Source organism: Mustelus asterias, chromosome 1, assembly GCF_964213995.1.
Source record: "Mustelus asterias chromosome 1, sMusAst1.hap1.1, whole genome shotgun sequence".
Classification (NCBI taxonomy): domain Eukaryota; kingdom Metazoa; phylum Chordata; class Chondrichthyes; order Carcharhiniformes; family Triakidae; genus Mustelus; species Mustelus asterias.
In genome coordinates, this window is record NC_135801.1 from 89,051,458 (window position 1) to 89,077,851 (window position 26,394).

The 26,394-nt window shown below is 42.0% G+C and overlaps 1 protein-coding gene across 1 annotated transcript in view; it reads left to right on the forward strand.

Moving 5' to 3' along the window:
- cc2d2a (coiled-coil and C2 domain containing 2A) overlaps positions 1 to 26,394 on the forward strand; it is a 165,566-nt gene that overhangs the window by 6,376 nt on the left and 132,796 nt on the right. The window contains exons 3-8 of the mRNA XM_078215007.1: positions 4,654 to 4,735; positions 8,687 to 8,746; positions 16,950 to 17,027; positions 18,510 to 18,582; positions 22,888 to 22,979; positions 25,298 to 25,399. Of these exons, the coding sequence (XP_078071133.1) occupies positions 4,654 to 4,735; positions 8,687 to 8,746; positions 16,950 to 17,027; positions 18,510 to 18,582; positions 22,888 to 22,979; positions 25,298 to 25,399 (487 nt within the window). The remainder of the gene's footprint in view (positions 1 to 4,653; positions 4,736 to 8,686; positions 8,747 to 16,949; positions 17,028 to 18,509; positions 18,583 to 22,887; positions 22,980 to 25,297; positions 25,400 to 26,394) is intronic.

The window sequence follows — 26,394 nt, forward strand, 5'->3', positions numbered from 1 at the left end:
GCTTCAAAAATCTAAAGGCATAGTGGTTACATAATTGTGCAGTTTTTGTTAAATCCTTCCAGTGTAACACTTAACATTTTTAATTACATCAGTGTTACTGAACGTGTTTGCTCATTGTGATCTTGTACTAATGCAGTGAAAGTTAATTGTCTCATCTTAGCCCCAACGTCGCTCATTTTAAGAAAAGAGAAGATACTTTCTTTAACCCCACGCCCTAAGGAGGAAGAAGAGGTAGCCACTTTGATTGGCAGGTTTATTGGCAAATCAGGGACCATCATTCAGCATTGCAGCACACCAGGGAATGCTGAGGGAAAGGTGAAAGGTTTTTAATCAGTCTTTGGATGGAGATGGAAGTTAGTATTCAGCTTTTTGTGGTGTGATGAGGAAAAAAAAGCTTTCCATAAGTTTAAACCAGAGTTGGAGTTCAGGACCTCCAGTTTCCAGTTGGCATATGTGCCAACTGGAAACAGCACTGGCTGTTCGAGAGAAAATGCAGCATAAGAACAAACAGTAAGAGTTTCTATGGATATATAAATAGGAAGTAGGTGGCTAAGGTAAATGTGGGACCACTACTGAATGAGGTGGGTAAATTGATAACAGCAACCAAAGAAATGGAGGATACGCTAAATAAAATATTTTGCATCAGTCTTCACAGTGGAAGACATTGTAAATATCCCTAAGATATCAGATGGGCCGATTTCAAATAACATGATAGAACTTAAAATGATCCCAATCACAAGGGATAGAGCATAAGAGAAACTCGAGGGGCTAAAGGTGGACAAGTGGACAAGTTGCCAGGACCCGATGAACTGCATGCTAGGGTTTTAATGGAGTGGCTGCAAATACACTCCATTGTTTGAAGTTGTATGTAACTCGCTAAATTCCGGGAGCATACCAGAAGATTGAAAAACCAATGCCAATGTGACTCTCTTGTTCAATAAGGGAGTAAGGCAGAAGGTAGGGAACCTTAGGCCAGTTAGTTTAACATCTATTATTGGAAAGATGCTGGAGTCAACAATCAAAGAGGAAATAGCTAATCATTTAGGCAAGATGAATATAATCAAACCTAGTCAACATGATTTTATGAAAGGTAAATCTTGTTTGACAAATTTACTTGAATTCTTTGAGGATGTAACAGAGAGAATAGGTAGAGAGGAACTCTAGATGTAGTGTATTTAGACTTACAAATGGCATTTGACAAGGTGCTGCATAGGAGGCTGGTACATAAAGTAAAAGCCCATGGAATTGGAGGAAGTGTGTTAGCATGGATTGAAAACTGACTGTCACAAAGAAAACAGAGAGTTGGAATAAATGGGTAATTTTCCAAGTGGAAAAATGTCAGTAGTGTCAGTGCGGGATGTCAGTACCGCAGGGATCAGTTCTTGACCCGCAATTGTTCACTAGTGTTTAATGACCTGGAAGGTTTCCAAATTTGCCGATGATACGAGGATAGGTGGAAAGGTGTGTTGTGATAAAGATGTTGTGGTTCTGCAATAGGATATAGATAAATTGGGTGACTGGGCGAAAACCTGGCAAATGGAGTTTAATATGGGGAAGTGCGAGGTCATGCACTTTGGTAGGAGGAATCAAAAGACAGATTATTATCTAAATGGGAGAAAGACTGCAGGTGAGTGAAATACAAAGGGATCTAGGTGTTTTAGTGCATGAATCATAAAAAGCCAGCAGGCAGATCCTACAAATAGTTAAGAAGGCAAATGGCATTTTGGCCTTTATTGCAAAGCGGTTGGAGTTTAAAATTAGGGAGGTTTTGTTGCAATTGTACAGGATGTGGTTGAGGCCTCTCCTGAAATACTGCATACAGTTTTGGTCCCCTTGCCTAAAAAAAGGATTTAGTAACATTTGAGGCAGTCCAAAGGAGTTTCAGCAGGCTAATTCCTGGGATGAGAGCGTTGTTTTACCAAGAGACTAAATGTTCTGGGTCTGTATTCCTTGGGGTTTAGAAGAGTGAGGGGTGAGCTTATTCAAACTTATAAGATCCTGAGGGTTTTGACAGGGTAGATGGTGAGATATTTTCACTAGTGGGAGAGTCTCGAACAAAGGGACATAACTACAAGATAAAGGACCGGTGATTTAAAACTGAGATGTGTAGAAATTTCTTCTTGCAGAGAGTGGTGAATCTCTGGAATTATCTGCCCCAAGGGTGATGGAGGCTGGAAGATTAGAGGTATTCAATTGATAGATCGAGGAAAGGAGGGTTTTGGGGAAATGGCACAGAAAAGAGTTCAGGCTGCTATAGATCAGCCATGATCATATTGAATGGCAGAGCAGGCTTGAAGGATCTGGTGGCCTACTCCTGCTTCTGTTTCTTGTGTTCGAGTCTTTTTCGGCTATCATGTCTTAGCTTAGTTAGCTGGACGGCTGGTTCGTGATGCGGAGTGATGCCAACAGCGCAGGTTCAATCCCCATTACCATCTGAGGTTATTCACAAAGGCCCTGCTATCTCAATCTTGTCACTCATCTGAGGTGTGGTGATTCTCAGATTAAATCACTACCAGTCAGCTCTCTCTCTTGAAAGGGGGAAGAGCAGCCTGTGGTCCTCTGAGATGTTGGCGGCTTGCATTTCACATGTGCCGACCGGGATTTTGGCTGCAAATACACAGTTTGTTGAATTCGCACATGCACTGGCCAGAAAAGAGGCTGCACATGTACAGTTTGTGGGTTTTCTCATCTTCAGGCCAGGAAGTGGCCCTGTGCACATGCACAGAAAGAAAAGTAACACATCGTGAAATTGCAGGTCAGGTGACCTAAAGAGGAATGCCATTGGAGAATAGGTGTCCCAGGGAACAGGACACTGGGAGGGGGACAAGGAGCTCCCAAAAAAAAGAAAATCCTAAACCAGGGAATGGGGAAGGAAAAAGGTCCTAGGTAAGGGACCAGGACAGAGATCGGAAACAGATCCTGTTAAGCAAACTCGAGAGAGAGGAGCTGAGCAATAGGCTCCCAATTATAGATAGCAGATTTGAAGCCAAATAAGCTCCAGAGAAGTGAAGATCCAAGCGGGCAGCGAAAGGTCGGTGACTCCATGCTGCAGGCCTCAAGGGAAACAGTACCCTTTGGAGCAGTGCTATTCTGCTTGGCAAGTCCAAAGATCTGAATTTGTATTTGGAAGGTGAAACTTGAGTGCATGTGGAGATCCAGAGGAAAGAAGGCGGGATTGAAACCCTTGAGATGGATCCTGGTTGAAGCCATCTGAGTGTGTGACGTTTAGAGAGAATTTTGAGTTCCTCAAATGTGGAGATTGGAAGCCTTCTTGAGAAAAAGAGAGTTTCAGTGAGACCGGTTGACTCACAGTGTGACAAGTGTCTGGGTGGATTGATGAGAAATCCATGGAATCTGTTTTGGTGGCATCTGTCACTTGTTTTGGGATTAGGGTGACTGACAAATGTTGACTGTTAATTTGCATATACCACATACCATGAATATTAGCGTGTAAGATAGGTATGGTAAATTGTTTTATCTTTCTGAATTCGTATGTGTCTGTAAAGATATAGTTGGGATGAAGAGATGACAATTTGAATCATTTTCTTTTGTTTATTTTACTATCTATGCAATCATTTTGTCTGGTGCATTTTGGTTCATTTTTCTGATTTAATAAATGTTTCCTTTTTTTGTGTTAAATGTCCATCAGCGGACTGTAAATATATTTGGTAACTTCCCTCCTGGGAAGTAGTATGAGCTCATAGAACATGAAAAGTAGGGGCAAGGATAGACCAACAGCCTCAAGTCTGCTCCACTGTTTAATAAAATGATGTCAACATCAACTCCACTTTCCCACCCTATTTCCATATCACTTGGTCAAACCTATTGCTCTCAGTCCTGAACATACTTATGGGCGGCACGGTGGCACAGTGGTTAGCACTGCTGCTTCACAGCGTCAGGGACCTGGCTTGGGTCACTGTCTGTGTGGTGTTTGCACGTTCTCCCCATGTCTGTGTAGGTTTCCTCCAGGTTCTCCTGTTTCCTCCCATAGTCCAAAGATGGGCAGGTTAGGCGATTGGCCGTGGTAAATGTGTGAGGTTACGGGGATAGGGTGGGGGGAGGTGGGCATGGGTAAGATGCTCTGTCACAGATTTGGTGCGGACTCAATGGACTGAATGGCCTCCTTCTGCACTGTAGGAATTCTATGATTAACGACTGAGCATTTAACATCACCTGGAAAATGTTAAAGATTCTATAACCATCTTAGTGAAGAAATTTCTACTCATCTCAGTCCTAAATGTCCAGTCACGTATCTTTAGACTATGACCACGAATTCTAATCACTCAGTCAGTGAAAACCGCCTTTCAGCATGTACTCTCAGTTTCTCTCTTCTATGTTTCAATGCGATCACCTTTATTTATTTTAAACTCCAGAGAATATAAGCCCATTCTACTTGATCTCTCGTCTTATTCCATCAATCGAAGTATGGCCAGTAATACAGTGATGTTGATGTAGACAGGTTGCCTCCCTACTTCCACCCAGTTATTATGAATGAAGACAAATAGAGCCAGTGAATTCTCATTCGCTACATAACTCGATTGAATTTTATTTAATTAAAACAATTGAAGTCAAAGTTCCCATGACAACTGTCAGTGATAAATATAGTATGTGCTTCAAAATATATTTATACTAATGGTGTATCATTCCTTTCAGTAATCTTCGTGAGAAGATTAAAAGTAAGCGCAAGGCGCTACAAGCATCTCTAACTGTAAGCAGTGAAGTCACTGATACCCGGGTGAGTGTGTTGACATCTTTCAATATTTTCTTCAAGATGTGTGATTTGTGTAGTAGATGTGGTGGGGTATTGAAATGCAAGTAATGGGTGAGAGATAATTGCAAAGGCTACTAAGAGAAGAGAGCAATTAATGGTCAGTTTGTGATCATTACTGAAAGATGCTACTCACCAATGTGAAATTTGGTTCGCAACTTACTTGATGGGCACAGACCCAGGTCTTATCAATTTTCCTCCACCACAACAAAACCTACCAACCATTAAAAGATATAGAAGGGTGATTGGGGTGAAAATGATAGTTGGCCTTTGGTTCCCCTTGCTCCCAAACCCAGTCAAATAGCTTATTGTAGTAGCCTTATTTCACCACAGCAAGAAACTGTGAAAGCTTCCCGGCTCAATTCTATTCCGGTCAGTGCACTTCGAGCTGAATCACTGGAGTGCCCTGGCTTACCATCCCCTGATTTTGATCATTGTTTCGAATGCTCCGTTTTTCAAATTAGACACTTCTGAAAACGAAATGATTTAAAAGCCTGGAACTCTCTGCAAGCATGGAAAAATTACACCTGTTAGGGATTAACTGTAGCCCCACTTCTCATGAGCAGAGCCTGCAAGATCCAAGGTTGCATTTGCAAGGTGAAGAGATCATCTCTTCTTTGATCCAGGCTCAACATTTGAGCATAACAGCAAGTTTCTGGATTTTGTGGTGTGTGGTAAAATTATGGTCATTTTGGTGGTTGTGTCCTTACAAGAGATTAAAGTTTATTTATTAGTCACAAGTTGGCTTAAATTCAAACTGTGATGAAGTTATTGTGAAAATCCCCTCGTTGCCACACTCCAGTGCTTGTTCGGGTACATTGAGGGAGAATTTAGCATGGCCAATGCACCTAACCAGCACGTCTTTCGGACTGTGGGAGGAAACCGGAGCACCCGGAGGAAACCCATGTAGACACAGGGAGAACGTGCAAACTCCACACAGACAGTGACCCAAGCTGAGAATCAAACCCGGGACCCTGGCGCTGTGAGGCAGCAGTGCTAACCACTGTGCCACCCTTCAATAAAGTGTACCTCCAATAAAGTTTAGAGACCTTAAGCTATGGATATTGATTTTCTAGCCTGGCCCCAGGACTGTCATTGAAGTAATTCACTGAATGTGAAATGTTTTGGGGTGTTTGACAGGCAGAACACGATGTCACAAATATTCCTTTTAATTGGAGCATTTATTACCTTTCTATCTAGCGAGGCGTACATGGCACCGTCAATCCATTTCTCGTGCACCAGTCATTTTCTTCAGATTTGTTGTGCTCATTCATCAGGCATATAAAGGTGTCAAGGAAGCCTGTGTCGATACAGGAGAGTTCAACATTTTTTAGCATGTAATTCTCTACAAACCAAGCTGAGTCGGTCTAGAAAATTCTACCAGGTGACCAATTTTTAAAGGTAAAATGTCAGTTAAAAATTCATAGAATCCCTACAATGCAGAAGGAGGCCATTTGGCCAATTGAGCCTGCATCGACAACAATCCTATCCAGGCCCTATTCCCGTAACTCCATGTAGTTACCCTGCTAGTCCCCCTGACACAAAGGGGCAACTGAGCATGACTAATCACCCTAACCCGCACGTCTTTGTGACTGTGGGAGGAAACCAGGGCACCCGGAGGAAACCTACGCAGAAATGGTGAGGACGTGCAAATTCCGCACAGACAGTTACCCGAGGCCGGAATTGAACCCGGGTCCCTGATGCTGTAAAGCAACAGTACTAATCACTGTTACTACTGTTAACTGAGGAAAACCAAAGCCAGCTTGGGATGAGACACCTGCAAATTCTTCACTCCTCAAGTATTTCGTATAAAGAGAAACCATTTCCAGTGACAGGAAGATTAGTGATCAGAGGATCCATTCATTAAGAACCAGAAGAGAGATGATGAAGGGGATAGATAGAGTGAACGTTCAAAGACTATTTCCTCGGGTGGATGGAGCTATTACAAGGGGGCATAACTATAGGGTTCGTGGTGGGAGATACAGGAAGGATATCAGAGGTAGGTTCTTTACGCAGAGAGTGGTTGGGGTGTGGAATGGACTGCCTGCAGTGATAGTGGAGTCAGACACTTTAGGAACATTTAAGCGGTTATTGGATAGGCACATGGAGCACTCCAGGATGATAGGGAGTGGGATAGCTTGATCTTGGTTTCAGATAAAGCTCGGCACAACATCGTGGGCCGAAGGGCCTGTTCTGTGCTGTACTGTTCTATGTTCTATGACGGTTTTATTTTTGCTGTGAGTTTGTATGATTTGGAATGTACTGCCTGATATAGGGTTAGAAATAGATTCAATAATAAATTTAAAAGGGAATTGGATGTAGACTTGAAGGAAACTTTTGCAGGAAGGAGCAGTGCTATGGAGCTAAACTAATATTTTTTTTCAAAGAGCTGGTATAGACATGATGGGTAGAATGGCCTCACTCTGCTATAAAAAGAAAAACTCTGATTCTAAGAAGATAACTCGTTCAACTTTTTTATAGTTGGAGGGTGTTGGGGAAGCAATACTTCCCATTCAAATTTGAGCAAGAGATGAAAATACACATTTATAATCATAACTGAGTAATATTTTCTCCACCATTGCACTCCTGCCCTCCCAGCTTTCACTATCCATATAACTCAGAACGCTCCTCTCAAAAAATAGGAAGGTGGTTGGCTAACTGATGCCTCATAGATTGATTTGTTCCTGCATTCTAGATATTGTTTGTTAGACTGTGAGGATGATACCAATAAACTGCAACAGGACACAGGTACGCTGAATGAGCAGATAAGTGGCAGGTAGAATTTAATACAGAGAAGTGTGAGATGATGCATTTTGGCAGAAAGGATAGGGAGAGGCAATCTAGACTAGATACCATGCTTTTGAAGAGCGTACAGGGTGGAGGGATCTGAGGGTTCACGCAAATATATCTTTGAAGATGGCAGGATATATTGAGAGAGTAACGCATGTGTGATCTTGGGCTTCATAAATGGAGGCATTGAGTACAAAAGCAGGAAAGTTATGCAGAATCTTTATAAAACTCTGCTTAGGCCACATCTAGAGTGTCCAATTCTGGTCACCGTACTTTAGGAGAGATATCCAGGTCCTTGAAGGGTGCAGAGGAGATTTATCAGAATAGTTCCAGGGATGAGGGATTTTAACTATAAGGCTAGATTGGAGGAGCTGGGGTTGTTTTATGAGGGAGGAGATTTGATAGAAGTGTATAAGATGTGTATAGGCATAGATAAGGTAGGCAAAGAAAAACTACTCCATTAACTAATTTTACAAGGACAAGGGACACAGATTTAAGATTTTGAGTAAAAGATGCAGGGAGGATGTGAGAAAGGACATTTTTATGCAGCGCGTGGTAATGGTAACTCACTGCTTATGAGAATGCTAGAAACAGAGACAGTGAATACTTTTAGAAGGAAATTAAATGGGCATTTGAGAGAAATAATCTTGCAGGGCTTGGGGGGGAAAAGCCAGGTTGATAAAACTGATTGGATTGCTCTACAGAGAGCTGGCATGGACTCAATTGGCTGAATGGCCTTCTGAGCGCATTGACTGGCTCTGGTATGAAGTACATTGAAAGGAACAGAATAAATTGCCAACATGTGTCCTGATGGGTCTAGCTATTCTTGCTGGCTTAGACTTGAATATCTGTATTCCGTGTCCACTACAAGTGGATTTCAGCCATTGCTATCTGGAGTGCCCCATGATTGCTTCCTCTCTTGAACTTGAAGAGAAAATAAAGTTATTCTGTCCATCAAAATGTTTGTGACATTGGCCGTTAGTCGGGTGATTTTGAGGATAGAGTTTAGACTCTTCTAGCTGGTGGAGAAATATGTACAGGCAACAAAGTTAAGAATTCTTGAGTCGTCAAAGGAAGATAATCAAGTTTACAAAGAAGAGAAAACGTAACCTTTTTTTAACTTACTAGGGTTTGGCTATGGAAGAAATTGAAGGCAGCACAAGAATTGAAAATGCTACGATTGTGGAGGTTTGTATCTCTGCCATTCACTGAACTTGTCTAAAACTTTGAAAGTGACAAAAACATGTTGCTGTATTTTCCTCCCGCACAGACAGTTGGATTGTTGCTGCTATTTCCAAATACATGCTGCATGTTTACTTTGCAAATGATATCTGAGAGTCTGTCTTAATCTCAACATGATATATTTTCATGTGAATTTACGACTCTCCAGTTTTTTAACAGTTTTAAAATGTTTTCTCTGATTTTCTGAAATAATTGCCTGTCCTCCTATTTGTAAAGCTATGGTGTGCCCCAAACTGTTTATAAGAGCTCACTACGGGAGAGTTGTGTGGACTGTGTTCATGTGCATTATTAAATAAAATCCATTCCCAATCTCCATCTGTTGTTCCATCTGGGAATTCTGTGAGCAAGACCCTAGCTATGTCTTGAGGCATACAGGTTGCTTACCTGTTACCTGAGATGCCACACTATTGCCTGTGGAAAATTTTATTGGTTTGGTTTGTCTTTGAGTTTTTCAGAAATTGCTGACAGTAATAGAGAAAGATCAAATAGGAAATTAGGTGCAGGCTTAAATGTTTGTATTTCAATGCAGGGTAGGGAATCACCAATAAAGGACAGGAGTTACAGATACGTGACATTAATGAAGAATAACAACAGCTTGTATTTATAAAGATCCTTCAACATGAAGAAATCTTGTAAGATGGGTGGCACAATGCTTAGCACTGATGCCTCACAACACCAGGGAACCGGGTTTGATTCTGCCCTTGGGTGTCTGTGTGGAGTTTGCACATTCTCCCCGTGTTTATGTGGGTTTTCTCCAGGTCCTCCATTTTCCTCCCACAATCCAAAGATGTGCAAATTAGGTGGATTTGCTATGGTAAATACATGGAGTTTTGTGGATAGGGGGGGGGCACGGACTTGGGTAAGGTGCTCTTCAGAGAGTCAGTGCAGATTCGTTGGGCCAGATGGCCTCCTCCTGCATTGTAGGCATTCTGTGGAAGATTTTTCACTGATGAAGGTATGATTGGATGCTAAGTTTAGAGTTGCTGGAAGGCTTAATCAGAGAAATTGGTTTTAAGAAGTTATTTTTAAGAAAGGTAATATAGTATAGAATTAGGAAAATATTTCCAGATGGTATGGCTAAGTGCACAGTATCCTATTAATGGAGAAAATGGAAGGGGAGCTGACCAAGGGGCAGAATTAGAAGCATAGGTAGGAAGTAAGACTGGTGGAGATTGTAGAGATAGGATAGGATGAAGCTTCGGAAAGGTTTGTAGATGAATATGAGAATTTTAAATGTAACACTTTGGGGGACAAACTTAGCAATGTCCAGCATGATAAACAAGTGGGAACTTCATGCAGGAGAGAATGTGCGTGGCTAAGTTCTCAACAAAATGGAGAGTATGGAGGTAATGAAACAACACGGAAAGCATTGGCAAAATAAAGTAGAGAGTTGACAAACACGTGGATTAGATTTTTGGCATTGGTAAAGTTCAAGCCCCACTGAGAGAGACTGGGCGCTGCACTTTGGAGGGTACCTTTCAAATGAAAGGTTCAACTGAGTCCCATCATCCCAAGATTCAAAGAAGAGCAAATGAGTTTTTCTGATGTCCTGGCCAGCATTCACCTTTTAATCAAAGCACCAAAAAATAATAATTAGCCCATCCGTCTTTTTCCTGTTCTGGGAGTTTGCTGTGCTCAAGTTAGTTGCTGTGTTTCTGCACTTGACAGCAGTATATTCGCAACTGATTGGGTGTAAAGTCGTAATGTCATGAAAGGCACTTTAATGCAAATACACAAGTACAATTTCATCATCTTTCTTTTCTGTTTGCCACCTGCCTAGACATCCCGTGCCATCCATAAATTGTGTAATATTCCACATCATTCATAAACATTTTAAATCGCAAGGCTGTTAGAAGAAATCCCTTTAGAGCATTACTATTTTTCCTCAGGCAGAGTCTTGTCCTATTTATCATCGCTTTCTGTCTTGGGTTGCCAAGTCAGGTTTTAATCTTTGTAGGTAATTTTGAAACATCATTGTTTCCACCCCTGAGAAGAAAATCTGAAAAACAGCAGGTCCTATTTTACCATTTTGATTCGAAGTGCTGGGCGGACATGAAACTGGGAGTGCTTCAGATCCGACTTCTAGACCCGTTCTCAGGTGCCCCCATACGCACTCTGCCTGCAAAAATAACAGCGATTCTGAATCGCGCTACACAAGCCTGTGGGCGGGGCTTAACACACCCAAAACCATGCAGCTCCGATCGGCGCCTCCAACTGCGCATGCGCAGAAAAAAAATGATAGAATGCTGCTCCCCTACCACATAGCTCCTGGGCCAGATAATGCCTCTCCCGGCCAGATAATGCCTCCCACAGACATTGCCCCACCCCCATGACATTACTGACCCCCTTATCACCCCCACCTCCTCCGCCACCCAGACTGATCGCAGGCCCCTTCCCCCTCCTTCCCCCTCACTGATCTCAGGCAGAATGGTAGCAGACTCCCCCCTCCCCCTCACTGATCTCACTCAGAGAGCTGTTGGATGTCGGCACTTTCCTCCTCACTAACTGGAGCGCCCAAATCGGGCTTTTGTAGAGCATGTCTGTTTCGCGTTGATTCTGGACGGGTGAATGTGGTGGTAAAGGGGGAGGTGCTGATAAGGTCAATTTAAATGCATGCAAATGCATTTAAATGGCCATCGCGCCTGTTTCGGGTACGGTCCCGATCGCGGCCATTTTCAGGCCTTGGTAAAGGGGGAACCGGCACAGAGGCGGGAGTGGATCGCGCTACCCACCTCATGCCCAACTTTACCAATTTTTTGCGCCCAAAAATGGGTGCAACCTCATGGTAAAATCGGGCCCAACATCTCCAGTTGTGAAGCACTGTCAACTTATGTGCCCATGTCTTCAGAGTGGATTTTGAACCCTCCCAGTGCCAATGCTTTAATCCACACACCACAATCTTCTGATTCTGAAGCCAGATTGCTGCAGAAACGAGATTGATTACCTTCAGAGAGATTGGAGCAAGAGTTTGTAGATGTGTGCTATTTTGATGTATGGAAGAAATGACAAGAAAACCTATTAAATTTGAGGTAACTGCATTTTTGAAAAGGAAGTCAATTGTTATCTTTAAGAAGATTGAGACTTATAGAGGTCTTCGGAGGCAGAAGTCCCTTCACCAAAATCCCTTTATTTAATAACTCTTAACAGCAGTACACAAAGTGTTAACAGTCTACCTCTGGGGGTGTCAGAAGAATTGACATTCCCAGTTAAGTACAAGGCAAAGGCTCCCTGATTGGCCCATCAATTGGATCTTTAATCAGGGACATCTTTTTGTATCCAACTAAATAAATGAAATCAAATTAACTTCGGGACAACTCAAAAGGGACAGCTCCCTAAAAGGAGGGGAACCACTCGAAACAAAAGACAAAGTGGAAAGGAAACTTAAAGCATCAAATTAAAATGTGATTAAAGGGGTCAATTATACACCCCAGTCCCTACGGTGCCCAGTGGGCACGGAAGGCATCAACTGTGCCTCGGACTCTGCATGCTCCCTTTCCAGGGACACCCGGCCACGAATATAGTTGCGGTAGGATCTTTAATCAGGAGGTTCATACTCCAACAGGCTAACCTTCATAGCCTGATTGAAATCATTACAGAGGGTATAACACTGCTTGATATATTCTCCTTTCCAGAGGAGGTAGAAGGAGGGCAACTTGGTATTTCCTAAAATAGGGAAAGGAAATCCATAATAGAATTTCTGTTTGGGGTCTAGATGTGTTGGGTTAATGTTTTCTGAATCTGAACATTATATAGGGGTGCAATTCATCTTCAGTGGGAGCACAGAATAAACAATTGTGAATTGGCAGCTTGTATTACATCCCACCTAATTTTTCTCCAGTGAAGTCCATGAAAAAGAGCAAAGTTTAAAATGGTTTGCTGATTAGACATTGCCCATTGTGTGCTATTGTTGAGGACCAATTTTCTCCCTATGGCATTGTCTAAGAGGTGATTCACAATGGGGGGTTAGCATTGATTATTTGAGAATGATGTCCTTTTACCCTTTTGGATCAGCCTGAATCAAAGAGCAGCTAATGATAATTGGGTTTGATGTGTATATTCCCCCATTCTTGTCTTGCTCCATTGCTATAAAACCTGCAAAAAAAGTTGAGTTGTCAATGGATTGTGTTTTTAAAAGTACATGGAGATTTAACAAGGAACTAAATGGGTATCTCCAAAGAGATTGATGCCTAAAGTGAGCTTAACACCACATAATTTTTTTCTCTCTCCTAAAAGAGGTAGAGGAAGGAACTTGATGTTCCCTGAAGTGAAGAATTAACAGATGGTGTGAAAAGGAAACCACTGGAGAGAACTGTTAAAGTTTTCTTGCCTTTTACTGCACTGGAAAATGCATACAAATTAGGTCAGGGATAGGCCACTCAGCCCTCCGAGCCTGCTCTGTCTTTCAATGAGATCATAGCTGATCTGATTGTAACTCTACTCCACTTTTTGCTTACCCTGATAACCTTCAGAAGAATCTGAAGATGAGTTATATTGGACTCAAAATGTAAGCTCTGTTTCTCTCTACAAATGCCACCAGATTAGCTAAGTTTTTCCAGCACTTTTTGTTTTCATTACTTTAAATGTAAATTGGTGTTTTGATATATTGAGACCAATCGTCTCTTTTCTGTGACTTCTGTATTGAATGCAAGGAAATAAACTCTCTGGATCATAGATCATAATTATGCTCAAATAAAAGCAAAATGCTGTGGATGCCGGAAATCTGAAATAAAAACACACAACTCTCTGGATAAGCTCAGCAGGTCTGGCAGATCAGTGGAGAGAAACAGTTAACATTTCAGATCTAAATGATCCTTCTACAATTCTTTATAATGGATATCCTATTTTGATTCAGTCACAATCTTGCACAATTTCTACATTTATGTTCTTTTTTTCTTCATCATCTCCCAATTTCCACCTGTTTAATATCATTATTATATCTTGACAGAATATCTTACTTCTAACTGGTCGGAATTCTCCAGCCTTGCCCGAGGCAGGGATTCTCCAGTCCCACTGCAGTGAATGGAGGTTTGGCTGAGTGCTAAATTCTCCGTTCTCACTGGCAGCGGAAGCGAGGCGTGTGGAACCGGAGAATTTCGGCCACTGAAATTTCTCCAGATTGAAATCAAAGTAACATTTGTGTGAAAGAGCCAACAAAAAATATGTACTAGATATAGAAGTGTACTAATAAGATAACACACCATTGAGGGAAGACATTATCGGCATGGGTGGCAGGGGTAGGAGAGACACAACCAAAGACAATCCAGTACCCAGATTATTTCCACTACATTAATCAAAATGATTCCAGGACTACTCCTTCCATAAATTCAGCACCTGGACTGAAACAAACCAATGTGCTTTAAAGTGCTCCAAACCACAAAAATACATGAAATTGAACAAAAAATCCTTTTCTTTTAGCTGCTCTTTCAGAAAGAAATGTAAACTTTGTTTTCCACTGTTTCTCCAGAGATATTGGTTGAAACCTCATTAATTTCTAACCTGGTAAATTTTGATCTATTGGAACAATGATTGTGGTTTTTCCTTTTGAGGCTGCATATTTATTTGGTGAATAATTCCTCATTAATTGGATGATTCCTTAAACTGTCAATGTTTTACAACACTAAATGGGGCTCTGCTTTGCCTTGCCGGCAAATCATTTCTGTTTTCCATTCGTGGATATGTCATCAATCCAATGTCATCCAGTGCTCTTCATGTAAAGACGTTTGCCAGAAGGAAATTTTCTGTAACTTTTTGGTTTGGCAGTATTAAGTGAAATTGTTGTACACAGTCAATTCTGTTTGAATAACTCCTGCCTCCTGGGAATGGCTGTTGGAAAAAACCAAACAAATTCTTCTGTGCTTGTTTTTGTTGGAAAGTTTGTTGGAGTTAATTGCTCTATTTTAAAGCTGTAGCTCATATATGTTCCGTTCATGAACTGAACTGGTTTTGAGTCCATTGCATAAACCTATTCCATTCATAGCATGACCTGCTTTCAGTTTTCCAAGTTTGAAGAAGCAAATAATAAGCACAAAAGTTAAATGTTATTGCGTGCCACTGCGTTACGTAACGCAATAGTCACATTTTGGATTTTTGACCATTTTTCACATGATGTGCGAAAGAAGGAGCTATTTTTAAACTTATTTTTTCAAGAGAAGTAAATTCGTGCAAGCTTTCTTGAAAAAGAACATTGAGACAATAGGTGGTTAATATATAACTGTTGTTCACAGAGACTACAAAGAATAGCATTTAAGTAGCTTATCTCAGGGAACTTGGGGAAATAAATAGTGATGTCTTGAGAAGTGTACATATAACAGAGAGGGAGGTGCTGGAAATCTTAAAGCGCATCAAGTAGGTAAATCCCTGGGACCTGATGAAGTGTATCCCAGATGTAGTTTCTGTGATACACTTCATCCCAGTAGGTAGTTTTTCTAGATTTTGGTGGGTTTTCCTGGGGACCCCACATTTGGCTTGGGCCACAGACATGGGCGCCATAATCATGCATTAACCCATCTCCCCTGTTGTCTCAAAGAACTCTAATTAGGTTTGTTAACTAGTCTTCCTTTCTGAAATTCATGTTGGCTGTTTTTCAATATTTTCTCTTCATCTAAATATTTAGCAATTTTATTGATAACTAAAGACTGTAATTTAAGATGAGAAATTGACTCCAGTTCTGATTCACCTTTCTGTGATTGGCTACGCTCAAAAGACTTCTTTGGTATTATTTGTACAGCTCCTTCTGATTCCTTATCCTATTTCCTTCAAGATGTCAGGTTCTGGAATTTTAGACTGGATGACCGCTTTGCTGAGCACCTTCGGTCTGTGCACAATCAGGACCCTGACCTTCCCGTTGCTTGCCATTTCAAAACACGATCCTGCTCCCATGCCCACGTGACTGTCCTTCGCCTGCTGCAATGTTCCAGTGAAGCTCAACGCAAACTGAAGGAACAGCATCTCATCTTCTGGCTAGGCACATTACATCGAATTCCACAACTTTAGATGATTAGCTCTACCCCACCTTGACCCCTTTGTTTCATTTTATTTAATTTTTAACTGTTCTCTACCTTTTATTTCTTCATTATCTTTATTTTTCTCTCCCCCCCCACTCTTTCCCCCTATTTTATCCCCCCCTTTCCTTACCTTTTCTCCACTTTTGCTTCCCTTTTCCCCCTTTATCTCAATTTTACTTCTCTCCCCCCCACCCCCCTCATCTGTCCTCTGATTTCAGCTTCTCTGTTGTTTGGCCATTCACACCTTCTATTCTCTCTATGGACTGCCATTAGTAGCCTTTCCCCCTTGTTTCTGTGGCTATGACTCATCTTTCATTCCCTCACCCTACATTATAAATATCTCCCACTTTCTATACTTTGACAAAGGGTCATCTGGACTTGAAATGACAGCTCTTTTCTCTCCTTACAGATGTTGCCAGGCCTGCTGAGATTTTCCAGCATTTTCTCTTTTGGTTTCAGATTCCAGCATCTGCAGTAATTTGCTTTTATCTGTCATTTTAGCCCTCTTTTCATTTACAATCTTCCTAATATCTTCCTTTAACTTGTTATATCTTTTATCTTTTAAGGGCGGCACGGTAGCACAGTGGTTAGCACTGCTGCTTCACAGCTCCAGGGTCCCAGGTTCGATTCCCGGCTCGGGTCTCTGTCTGTGTGGAGTTTGCACATTCTCCTCGTGTCTGCATGGGTTTCCTCCGGGTGCTCCGGTTTCCTCCCACAGTCCAAAGATGTGCGGGTTAGGTTGATTGGCCAGGTTAAAAATTGCCCCTTAGAGTCCTGAGATGCGTAGGTTAGCGGGATTAGCGGGTAAATATGTGGGGGTAGGGGTGGGGGTAGGGGGTAGGGGGTAGGGGTGGGATTGTGGTCGGTGCAGACTCGATGGGCCGAATGGCCTCCTTCTGCACTGTAGGGTTTCTATGATTTCTATGATCTCAGTTTTGTACTAGCTTGGAATGAAAATAGGGTAGGTTCTATAATGGGCAGGTGATCCATTCTGCCAAATTACCATCCATGCAGTGAAGATGAACATTTTCCCCATTATGTTCTCCTTGAGCTCATCCCAAATGTTTCTATTACTGTTAAATTTTGGCTGCTTTAACTCTATCCCCTTACTGGCAGGAACTATATTTGCATTGTGGTTTATGCAGGAAATTCAGAATGAGGATGAACAGGTGGAGAATCTGAAACGGACCGTGAAAGCCCAAAGACAAAGAAGAAAAAAAATGGTATGTTTGTCCATACATCATTGTACGTGCTGATCTTTTACTCCTGTCATTTCTGTCTTAGGGATTTGGTGATTATTTAATGCCTACCTGTCTTTGATTTTAAACAAATTGCCTGGAATTTCTCCTCAAGTTCTCACATGAAACTTGGAGTATTCCAAGGCGATATCCATATTCATTCACTTACTTAGCAACATTTTCATCCACTTCGATGTAACTGGTTATAGTTGGCATTCACAAGATGGCGATTATTGCTCTAACTTAGTTGTTCTCAGAAGTTGATGCAGAGTTTCTATTTGAACTGCTGGTGTTGAGGAGAGGTTTCTGAGATATTAACTTGATGACACAGCAAATAGCAGCAGGAGTAGGCCATTCGGCCTGTGAGTCCGCTGCTCCATTCTAAAAGTTCATGGCTGATCATCTACCTCTTTGGTAATTTTCCTCGTTGTCCCCATATCTCTTGACGTCACTGCTCTCGAGAAATCTATCGATTATTGACAATCAATGGTTAAAAATGTCCAAACCAGGATGTTAAGTGATTGGGAACTAACAAAGATCCCACAATGCTCCTGTTCTTGGTGTTGTAGGTCATGAAGGTTGCGGGGGGCAGGTGGAATTGCTATCAAAGTAGGCTTGGTGGCTGGCCGCAGTGCATTGTTTACTCAATATGCAAAGCAACTGCGATGGGGCTGGAGAAGATGAATATGGAGCCTTAAACTTGAAACAAAATCATTGTGGCCATTTATGGGTGTAGGAAAGCCCCCTTTGTTGCCTTAGTATGGTTTTAAAATTAATTTCTTGCGCTGCCAAATTTGCTGAAAAGGGAATTCAATAGTTTTATTAATTCACCTTTCAAAATAGCCAAAAGTGAATCTTCCCTCCTGCTTCTTCCCAGGTTGAGCATCGTTTGCAGCAGAGGTCGGGAGGGAGACTTGCTTCCAAACCTCCTGCTTGCTATGCGCAATAACAAGTACCAAGAGCAGCTTGGTGATGATTGGTGATTTTTTAAAAAAACCTTCCACCATGCCTTGGTGGAAAATGTCTTAAAAACAGTGTGACAAAGGTCAGAGTTTCAGCAGGTTGCATTGGAAGTTGCTTTTTTTTTAAACAAAATACATTGTTTTATTCCTTAAGCAATGTTACTGAACTTCATCAACTACATTAAAGCAACATCATAAACTAAATTTGAAATAATCATTCGGTAGTACAGAACTTGAGCTTTGCTGAAAAAAGAGACATACTGTCGACACTCATCAGGACGGAAGGAAACAACAATTTATACTTCATGAGAAGAGAGTGCTGATTGTTTGGCAAATTTGAGATCTACAAGCAAAGGGGCCAATTCATTTTGAATATGTATTTTTGTGCATTTAACTTACTTCCATTTCCAATTCTGCTTCAAATTATCTCATTTTAATTGCTTTTATTTCAAAATGAGAGAGGTTTGTGACCATTGTTGGCACTGACTCATTTTCTTCTTTTTAGCTTATTGATGACGTTGTTGATTTGCATTCTGAAGAATCCATACAAGAAACGAACGTAATTACTCAACAAAGAAGTAAGCTGTTTCTAACTAAAAATAACAAATGTTGCGTGCTTTCTTCTGTCTCAAGTAATCACCTGTATGTTTTCCAGTTGTAATTGCACCAATCCTTTTGTCTTCTCAACTTCACAAGTAGCTAGTTTGACTAAAGTTGTGATAATATAATGACAGTTGAAAGCAAACGATTTTCAGTTTTTACTGCTACAATCTATTCCAGTGGAAAATGGTTAAATATTCTGGTTGGCTTTACATGTTTATCTATTTGTATGTATAACTTAAATGATTAACATTCTAGTTTACTGTGCTGTACATATAAAGGCAAAAGAGTTTCATTTAAGCATTTCAATCTGTTGTGGTTTCTGCATTAAATTACCCAATCTCAGAACAGATGGTGTGAGTTTGGGAGAGAGCGAGAAAGAGGGGGCGGGGGGGAGGGGGCGGGAGAGATGGAGATGGATGGGAAAGTGTGTGAGAGAGGGCAGGCAAGCGTGCTGTAAGAGAAGAGACGTGTGTGAGATGGGGGGGTGTCCGAGAGGGTGGGAGGAGAGAAGGAGCATGAGAGAGAGGCAGGTGTGTGGGTGAGGGAGAGAGGGAATAGGCGGGAGTGCACATGCGCAGGAGAGGTTAGGTAGGTGTGCGTGTGCGCACAAGGGATGGAGAGAGAGTTGGCAGTACATGCAAGAGGGCGAGCTGGAAATGCATGTGAGAGAACATGAGAATTAGGAGCAGGAATAGGCAATTCAGCCCCTCAAACCTGCTCTGCCAGTCAGCACAATCAGGGCTAATCTCATCTCGGCCTTCCTGCCCACTCCCCAAAACCTTTCAACTTGATACTAATGAAAAATTTATCTCTCTCCTCAAATTTGTTTAGTGTTTTGGCATCCACTGCACTCTGCGGTAGAGAATTCCACAGACTCCTTGAGTGAAGTAATTCCTTCTTATTTCTGTTTTAAATCTGCAACCCCTTAGCCTAAAACTATGGCCTCTCCTAGAGGGGGAGGAGTACGTGGGCAGGAAGAATGGTGGGAGTGCTCAAGAAAGGGAAAGAGAGCTGGTAGTGCATGAGAGGAAAGGGGAATCTGTGCAAGAGAGAGATGTCGGAGAGAGAGGTTGGAGTGCGTGAGAGAGATGGGGGGGTCCAATTTTACCATTTTCATTCTAAGTGCTGAATCTGGACGTAATGCAGATCCGACTTGGAAATCTGCCCCCCATACGCACTCAGCCTGAAAAAAAAATCACTAGTCCCATTCACGCTGTGGGCGGGGCTTAGAGCGTCCCAAATGATCAGAGCTCTGAACTGCACATGCGCAGTTAGAAAAAAATTTGAAAAAGTGCGCTCATGTCAGATCGCACCCGGGCCGCAGAAAGTGGAGAAAGCGGCCCGGGAGCAAAAAGCGGGAGCGATGGCCCCCACAGACATCAATGTCCCCCTTATCCACCACCCCCACTACCCACAAACGCGGTGGTAAAGAGGGAAATGCTGATAAAGTTAGGCGGGCAGTTCATTAATTCAATTTAAATGCCTGCAAATGCATTTAAATCGCCGTTGCGCCTGTTTTGGGTGCGGAGCGGATCGCCGCCATTCCCAGGTTTCGGTAAAGTGGCAATCTGCGTGGACGTGGGCGCGGATCGCATTAATGGCCTCACACCCAACTTTACCACATTTTCGCGCCCGAAAACGGGCACGACGCAATGGTAAAATAGGGCCCGGGGAGTGTGGGTGAGAGTGAGGGGGGTGTGCACGAGCAAGAGGAGGAGAGTTTGCAAAAGCAAGAGGGAGTAGGTATTAGTGTGGGCGAGGTGGTCACGTATGGACAAGAGGGAGAGAGGCGAGTGCAGGTGAGAAGGAGGGGGCATGCACAGGTGAGGGGGAGAGGAGGACGTGTGTGTTAGGAGCGCTTGCAAAAGGAGCACCTATGACAGGGGGGAGTATGGATTGTCAGAGATAATGGCTAGAATCTTACCACTGTTCATGCCAGTGGGATTTCCCCATCCTGCCGCAGTGAACCGAGATTTGGCTGGGAGCTTGGCGTGACCAGCAGATGAGGTCATGCTGTGTGTATTTCAGATCAGCCGTTAAACTGTGCCATGGTCTGTGATGGACATAAAAGATAATAGCGGTCTTTCTTGTTTGTCCTTTGAGGCAAAGATGACTATATTCATTATCTGGGGTGTTTGGTAGGGTTACCATGAGTTTGTTAGTGATGCTAAGGCCGATCTGTGTCCTGAAAATTCTGCTGAAAATAGGACAGGATTACACAGACGAGTGAGTTTTGGATGAGTTGCTGGTTTGGGAATTCCTCTCCTTGCATTTCCTTTCTGCCTTTGATATGCACTTGCTTTCGAAAGAGGCTACACCATTTTTTCATTTGGTTGAATCAAGTGCAGGGATCCTGCACTCAAAGGTCAATATCAAAACTCCTATTTGAAATCTCCAGAATGTCCTAGTAATGCTTCCTTTGACTGCCATGAGAGCTCATCTCAGATTCAAGCTCCCCTTAGAAGATTAAACTTAGTAAGCAAGTGTCAGGTGCTCTGGTTACACAGCCCAACTCCGTTGTGACTGTCTCAATATGGTGTGGGCACTTGGCATGCCAGCCCAAGTAATACCACAGTGTCTGGTATTTTGCTCTGTCATCTGATCTTCAGAAGCTTCTGAAGTTGGCTTGAGTGAAGCTGGTTGAGCTTCTTGACATGACACTGATCCACAGTCCAAGTCTCACATGCGTAGAGCAGGACTATTGTTCTCTCAGTTTGGTGAGCAGAATTACTCTTTATTCCCAAACTGATGTTCAAAGTCTGCCGAGGGCTTTTCTGCTTTGGCAATTCTTGCATGCATCTCATCAATATAGAGAAGTCGAAAGAGCATCTTGCTGAGATAAGTGAACCTCTCTACAGCTGACAGGTTCTGGTCATGGACTAACATCTTACGTGTGAGATAGGTCTTTTTGGGAGCCGTCTGGGACATTACTTCATTTCTCTGTTGATTGTGAGGCTGAAGTTGTCATATATTGGAGAATAAGTTTGTGCTATGTTGCATGTCCAGCAGCTAATGTGCCGCAATTGGCAAACAGGAAATTGCGAAGTATGTGCTTGGAGATCTTGGTTTTTCCTGTAGCTATCTCAGACCAAGCAGCCTCCCATCCAGGTGATATCTGATTTTGATGCCAGGATCACCATCATGGAAGGCATTGGAGACCATTGTGGAGAAAGACATGCTGAAGAGGGTTGGCACTAGCAGGCAGCCCTGTTTAACTCCATTAGTGACCGGGAATGGGTCAGAGGACACTATCATCCAGAACGCGCATGGGCATGCCACCTTGCTGAAAAAATACCTCATTGGCTGTAACTGCTTTGAGATATCCTGACGTCATGAAAGGTGCCAAATCAATGCAAGTCTTAATTTATTATTGACTGAACTAATAGAATTAAGGAGGCATTATAAATCTAATTCAGATTAATATTGGCAAAGATACAACTAAATTCCTATTTTGTGAAGCAAAGTTTAAAGGAACAAATCAATGCTTATCCAGGAAAATGTGAAAATTAGTTTGGCTGCCTACAAGGAAAAGTCGCAAGCCAGAAAAACTAAAGGACCAGTCAACAAATTTTAAAGGAATATTCCTGGATAAGATGAGGTACTAGTCATAAATATGGTGTCCCCACTAAAGAAAACTGCCAACTGAGGTTACAGTAATTTTTTCCAAGACCAGGTGTTGTTCCAGTCACCAATGGCCCACAAGGCCGCCTTCAATGTCTGGATGACCCTTTGTCTGAACTGGGATTTGAAATAAAAATAGAAAATGCTGGAAAATCTCAGCAGGTCTGACAGCATCTGTGGAGAGGTAATAGAGCCAACATCTCTGGTCATCCAGATTCAACGCTGGCTCTATTCTTTCTCCACAGATGCTGTCAGACCTGCTGAGATTTTCCAGCCTTTTCTGTTTTTGTTTCAGGTTCCAGCATCCGCAGTAATTTGCCTTTATCTACTTTAATGTCTCCTTGCATTGGAGTGCACCCTGGTCACAGAAAGAGGCAATGCAACCAAACCAACTTTTAAAGCTGTCTCTCTGACGAATCTTTTAACTTTCTCAAGCATTTTGCCTTAAAGGAATCCATGAGTCAAGAAGTCATTATTTAACTTTGAGTAATTTTCATCTGCAGAATTAATTTTTAGTTGTTGATTTTGAATAAGATCTGACAAATTCTGTTGGTTTCATTGTTTTCGTGCTGAAGAGTAACGAAGCTGAACTATCCTTTCAATACAATGTACTGCTATTTGTTTTCTTTTGAAAGATATTATCAATTCATCCCTTTCAGGTCTTCCTCCTCTTCCTGTGTCCACCCCAAGAACAAGTTTTGCTGAATACTCCATGCGAGAGAAAATGAGGGAGAAGCTGAAAGCGGCCAGGGTATGTACTGTTTCGAAGGCACACACTCTTCTTAGTTTCATCAGGATAACCTGTTGAGCTAATACTTTCCTTGTTGGTAAAATGTTACTTTTAAGTGTGACAGTTTTGTTATTAAAATCTGAATCCTTTAATATTCCTATCTGATAATGTGAAGAATGCAGTTATTATTGGTTAATGCATGTGACCCGGCACGGATTGGGGCGGCACGGTGGCACAGTGGTTAGCACTGCTGCTTCACAGCTCCAGGGACCTGCATTCGATTCCCGGCTTGGGTCATTGTCTGTGTGGAGTTTTCACATTCTCCCTATGTCTGTGTGGGTTTCCTCCGGGTGCTCCGGTTTCCTCCCATAGTCCAAAGATGTGCAGGTTAGGTTGATTGGTCATTCTAAAATTGCCCCTCAGTGTCCCGGGATGCATAGGTTAGAGGGATTAGCAGGTAAATACATGGGGTTTTGGAGATAGGGGCTGAGTGGGATTGTTGTCGGTGCAAACTCCATGGGCCGAATGGCCTCCTTCTGTCAGTAGGGTTTCTATGATTCTTCAATGACCCTGTTGTACAATTCTAGTAATCTATTTTTTATATTTGTAGGATGTTTGAGTAGTTTGCATCCTGATAATCTATTACATGAAAGAAAACATAATAATGTAATAGCAATCTCTTGAATTTCTAAACCGCAATCAACTTTTGTAGTGTTTTGCGTACAACACCCTTTTTCTACTTGGCTCAGAGAATCTACCATCTAATAGTAAAAACCAAAATGCTTGTCTGAGAAAAGAAGAGAGACTTTGTGGAAGCGAACTACATATTTGGTTTCTGCTGATCGTGAATCATACGATGTTCACTCTTGGGCCTCGCCATCAGAACCACTCAATTGATTTACTGCAGAGCGCTTAGCACCTATTGTCTATTTGTCGTCTTCACAATATCTACATACTAGCAGAGACCTACAAATATTAGCCAGTTCCAGCAGCCGATGCTCTCTAGTCTATGACACTCTGCCATCACTCTCACCCACAGCAGCAATTCATTGACAGATACCTTAAAAATTCTTTAAAATGTAGTGTGCCTGAACTAAACGCAGAGTGGACAGAATATCACCATCACTCCTTAATGGGAGGAAGATGGGTGGAATGTTTCCAGCTCAGTCTTCACTGCTAACCTGACTGTTAACCAAGCCAGCAGTCATCACTGAGGTGATTCTAGGTAACGTTCATACATATTCCTCCAGTTAACATATGTTAACACCACTGGATTTCCACCTCCGCTTTTGAAAGCAACAACTAACCTAATCCACTTTGCTTCATGTGTGCACAGTTTAACTTTGCATGGGGCAGTGACAGATTAACCATTGGCAGCCACACATGTGGCATGGGCGCGTCTTCTCGGCACCTGTTCGGGTACGCTGAGGGAAAATTTAACATAGCCAATGCAGCTAACCAGCATGTCTTTCGGACTGGTAAGAGGAAATCGGGGCACCCAGAGGAAACCCACGCAAACACTGGGAGAATGTGCAGACTCTGCACAGACAGTGGCCCAAGCCAGGAATTGAACCTGGGTCCTTGGCACTGTGAGGCAGCAGTGCTAACCTCTGTGCCACCGTATTAATTTATTAAAATAAAACTCCAGTGATTTTATTTACCTCCAAATGTATATTTATGGCAGGAGAGGAATGGGGTGTAATGTTTGTTTGATACCAGAGATTTGGATATTGGTTACTGCTCGGATAATTTTAGAACAGGCAGCATTAGGTTTTGGAATACATGTTCGGTGGACAGTCTTGTAATGGCGACACTCCATCTCTCCGGGTCCACAAGAGCACTGGTCATCAACTCTCGATTTTTCTCTTTTAATTAAACATCTTTCATTTTTCTATCAGCTGAATACATGTTGTACAATTTTTAATATTATATTCCAATTCTGACAAAGTATTGTGCTGCATATTAATTAACTGGTGTTTTATAGCATATCATTGAAGTAGATTGATGTGAGCTGGTTCCATTGATTTAAAGATTACAGTGATGAATTCTTATGAAGATCTGAGTGAGCTCTACAGCCTCCAGAAATCAATTGAACTGCATTCAGTTTGAGGCAATGGAAGGACAGCATCAGTTCTCTGTATGGAGTTGGTGGGACATGGGAGTGTCTGAATGGTATAACAGCCACTGTTGGCCACTGATTTTAAAGGTGGCTTGGTTTTGTTAGGCCCTAACTTTCTTGAAGTTGAATAAAAAGGATTGTGTGTGTGAGTGAGTGTCTGCGTATCATGCATATTTAACCTTTCCCAATTAATATTTATATCTTTCAAAATATTGTTTAGTTTAAAGCACAGAGTGCCATTAAGCAAGAGGAAGCAAGTGCACCGTCTCTGCGTCTTACACGTTTCAAAGACCAAGACTCAGTCACTCGATTTGACACTGAGGTGAGAAAAGACATTTGAAAGTATTAATAATTGATATTAATATAAGCACAATGTTGATTTATTTTAGAGCCTCATCATTCTCCGATTTCTGATCACTCTCTATTCGTAAGTGCTTTATGTTCCAGGAGGCCCACCCACTCTTGGGCCAATTGAGGCCCTTAAGCGGCCAGTTGAAGGTTATTTCAGGGTCTCTTCTTGTCCCACCACAATTCTGTACCGTTGGGTAGAGACCAGAGCAAAGTTTGAAACCTGGCAGTTCTCACTCTTCGAGCTATTGATAGGAAAAGAGGGTATTCTTCCTTTAGGGCCCTATTGATTAGTTTCCTAACACAGTGTATATAACTTAACAGTCTGGAAGCGCTGAATCTCACTTGGCAGTCCAGCAGGGCACTCATATTTGTTTCCCTTTGGAATCGTACAATGGAAAGTATAAAGCAACAGCTGCACTGCAGTACGAAATGATGTTCTGACTGCCAGGTCAGAGTTGTTTGCAGAAGATATGGAAGATATTTCATTGGGATAATTGTCAGCTTGGTATGGAACACCGAAAATAAACAGCACCATAAATTGGACTTTCTGCATTCTGCTGTAATTGTTAAAGTACAATAATCATTTATTTCAGAATACCGAACTTTTTAAGCTGATTACAAATTGACTCTAATTTATTTAATGCCTCATCAATTTCCTATTAGTGTAAAGCATAAAGAAGCTTATTTTGTGTTCTGTAAAAGAGACTATTTGTATAATGCACAAAATGGATGCTTTATTAGGCAGCGGTGTTTACATGAGCCAGTCTTCTCCAAATGCCTTGTGGGCAGCAGTTTACCTTTACTCTGCCCAATATTTTGTCATCTGATTACATGCCAAAGATGTCATAACAATAAAAACTGTTTACGTGAATTGGACACCAGACATCTTGAGAGAGATTACAATGTGTTCCTGCAATTTTGCAATTTATAGTCTGATGAGTGAAGTAAGGTTATAAAATACCTGGT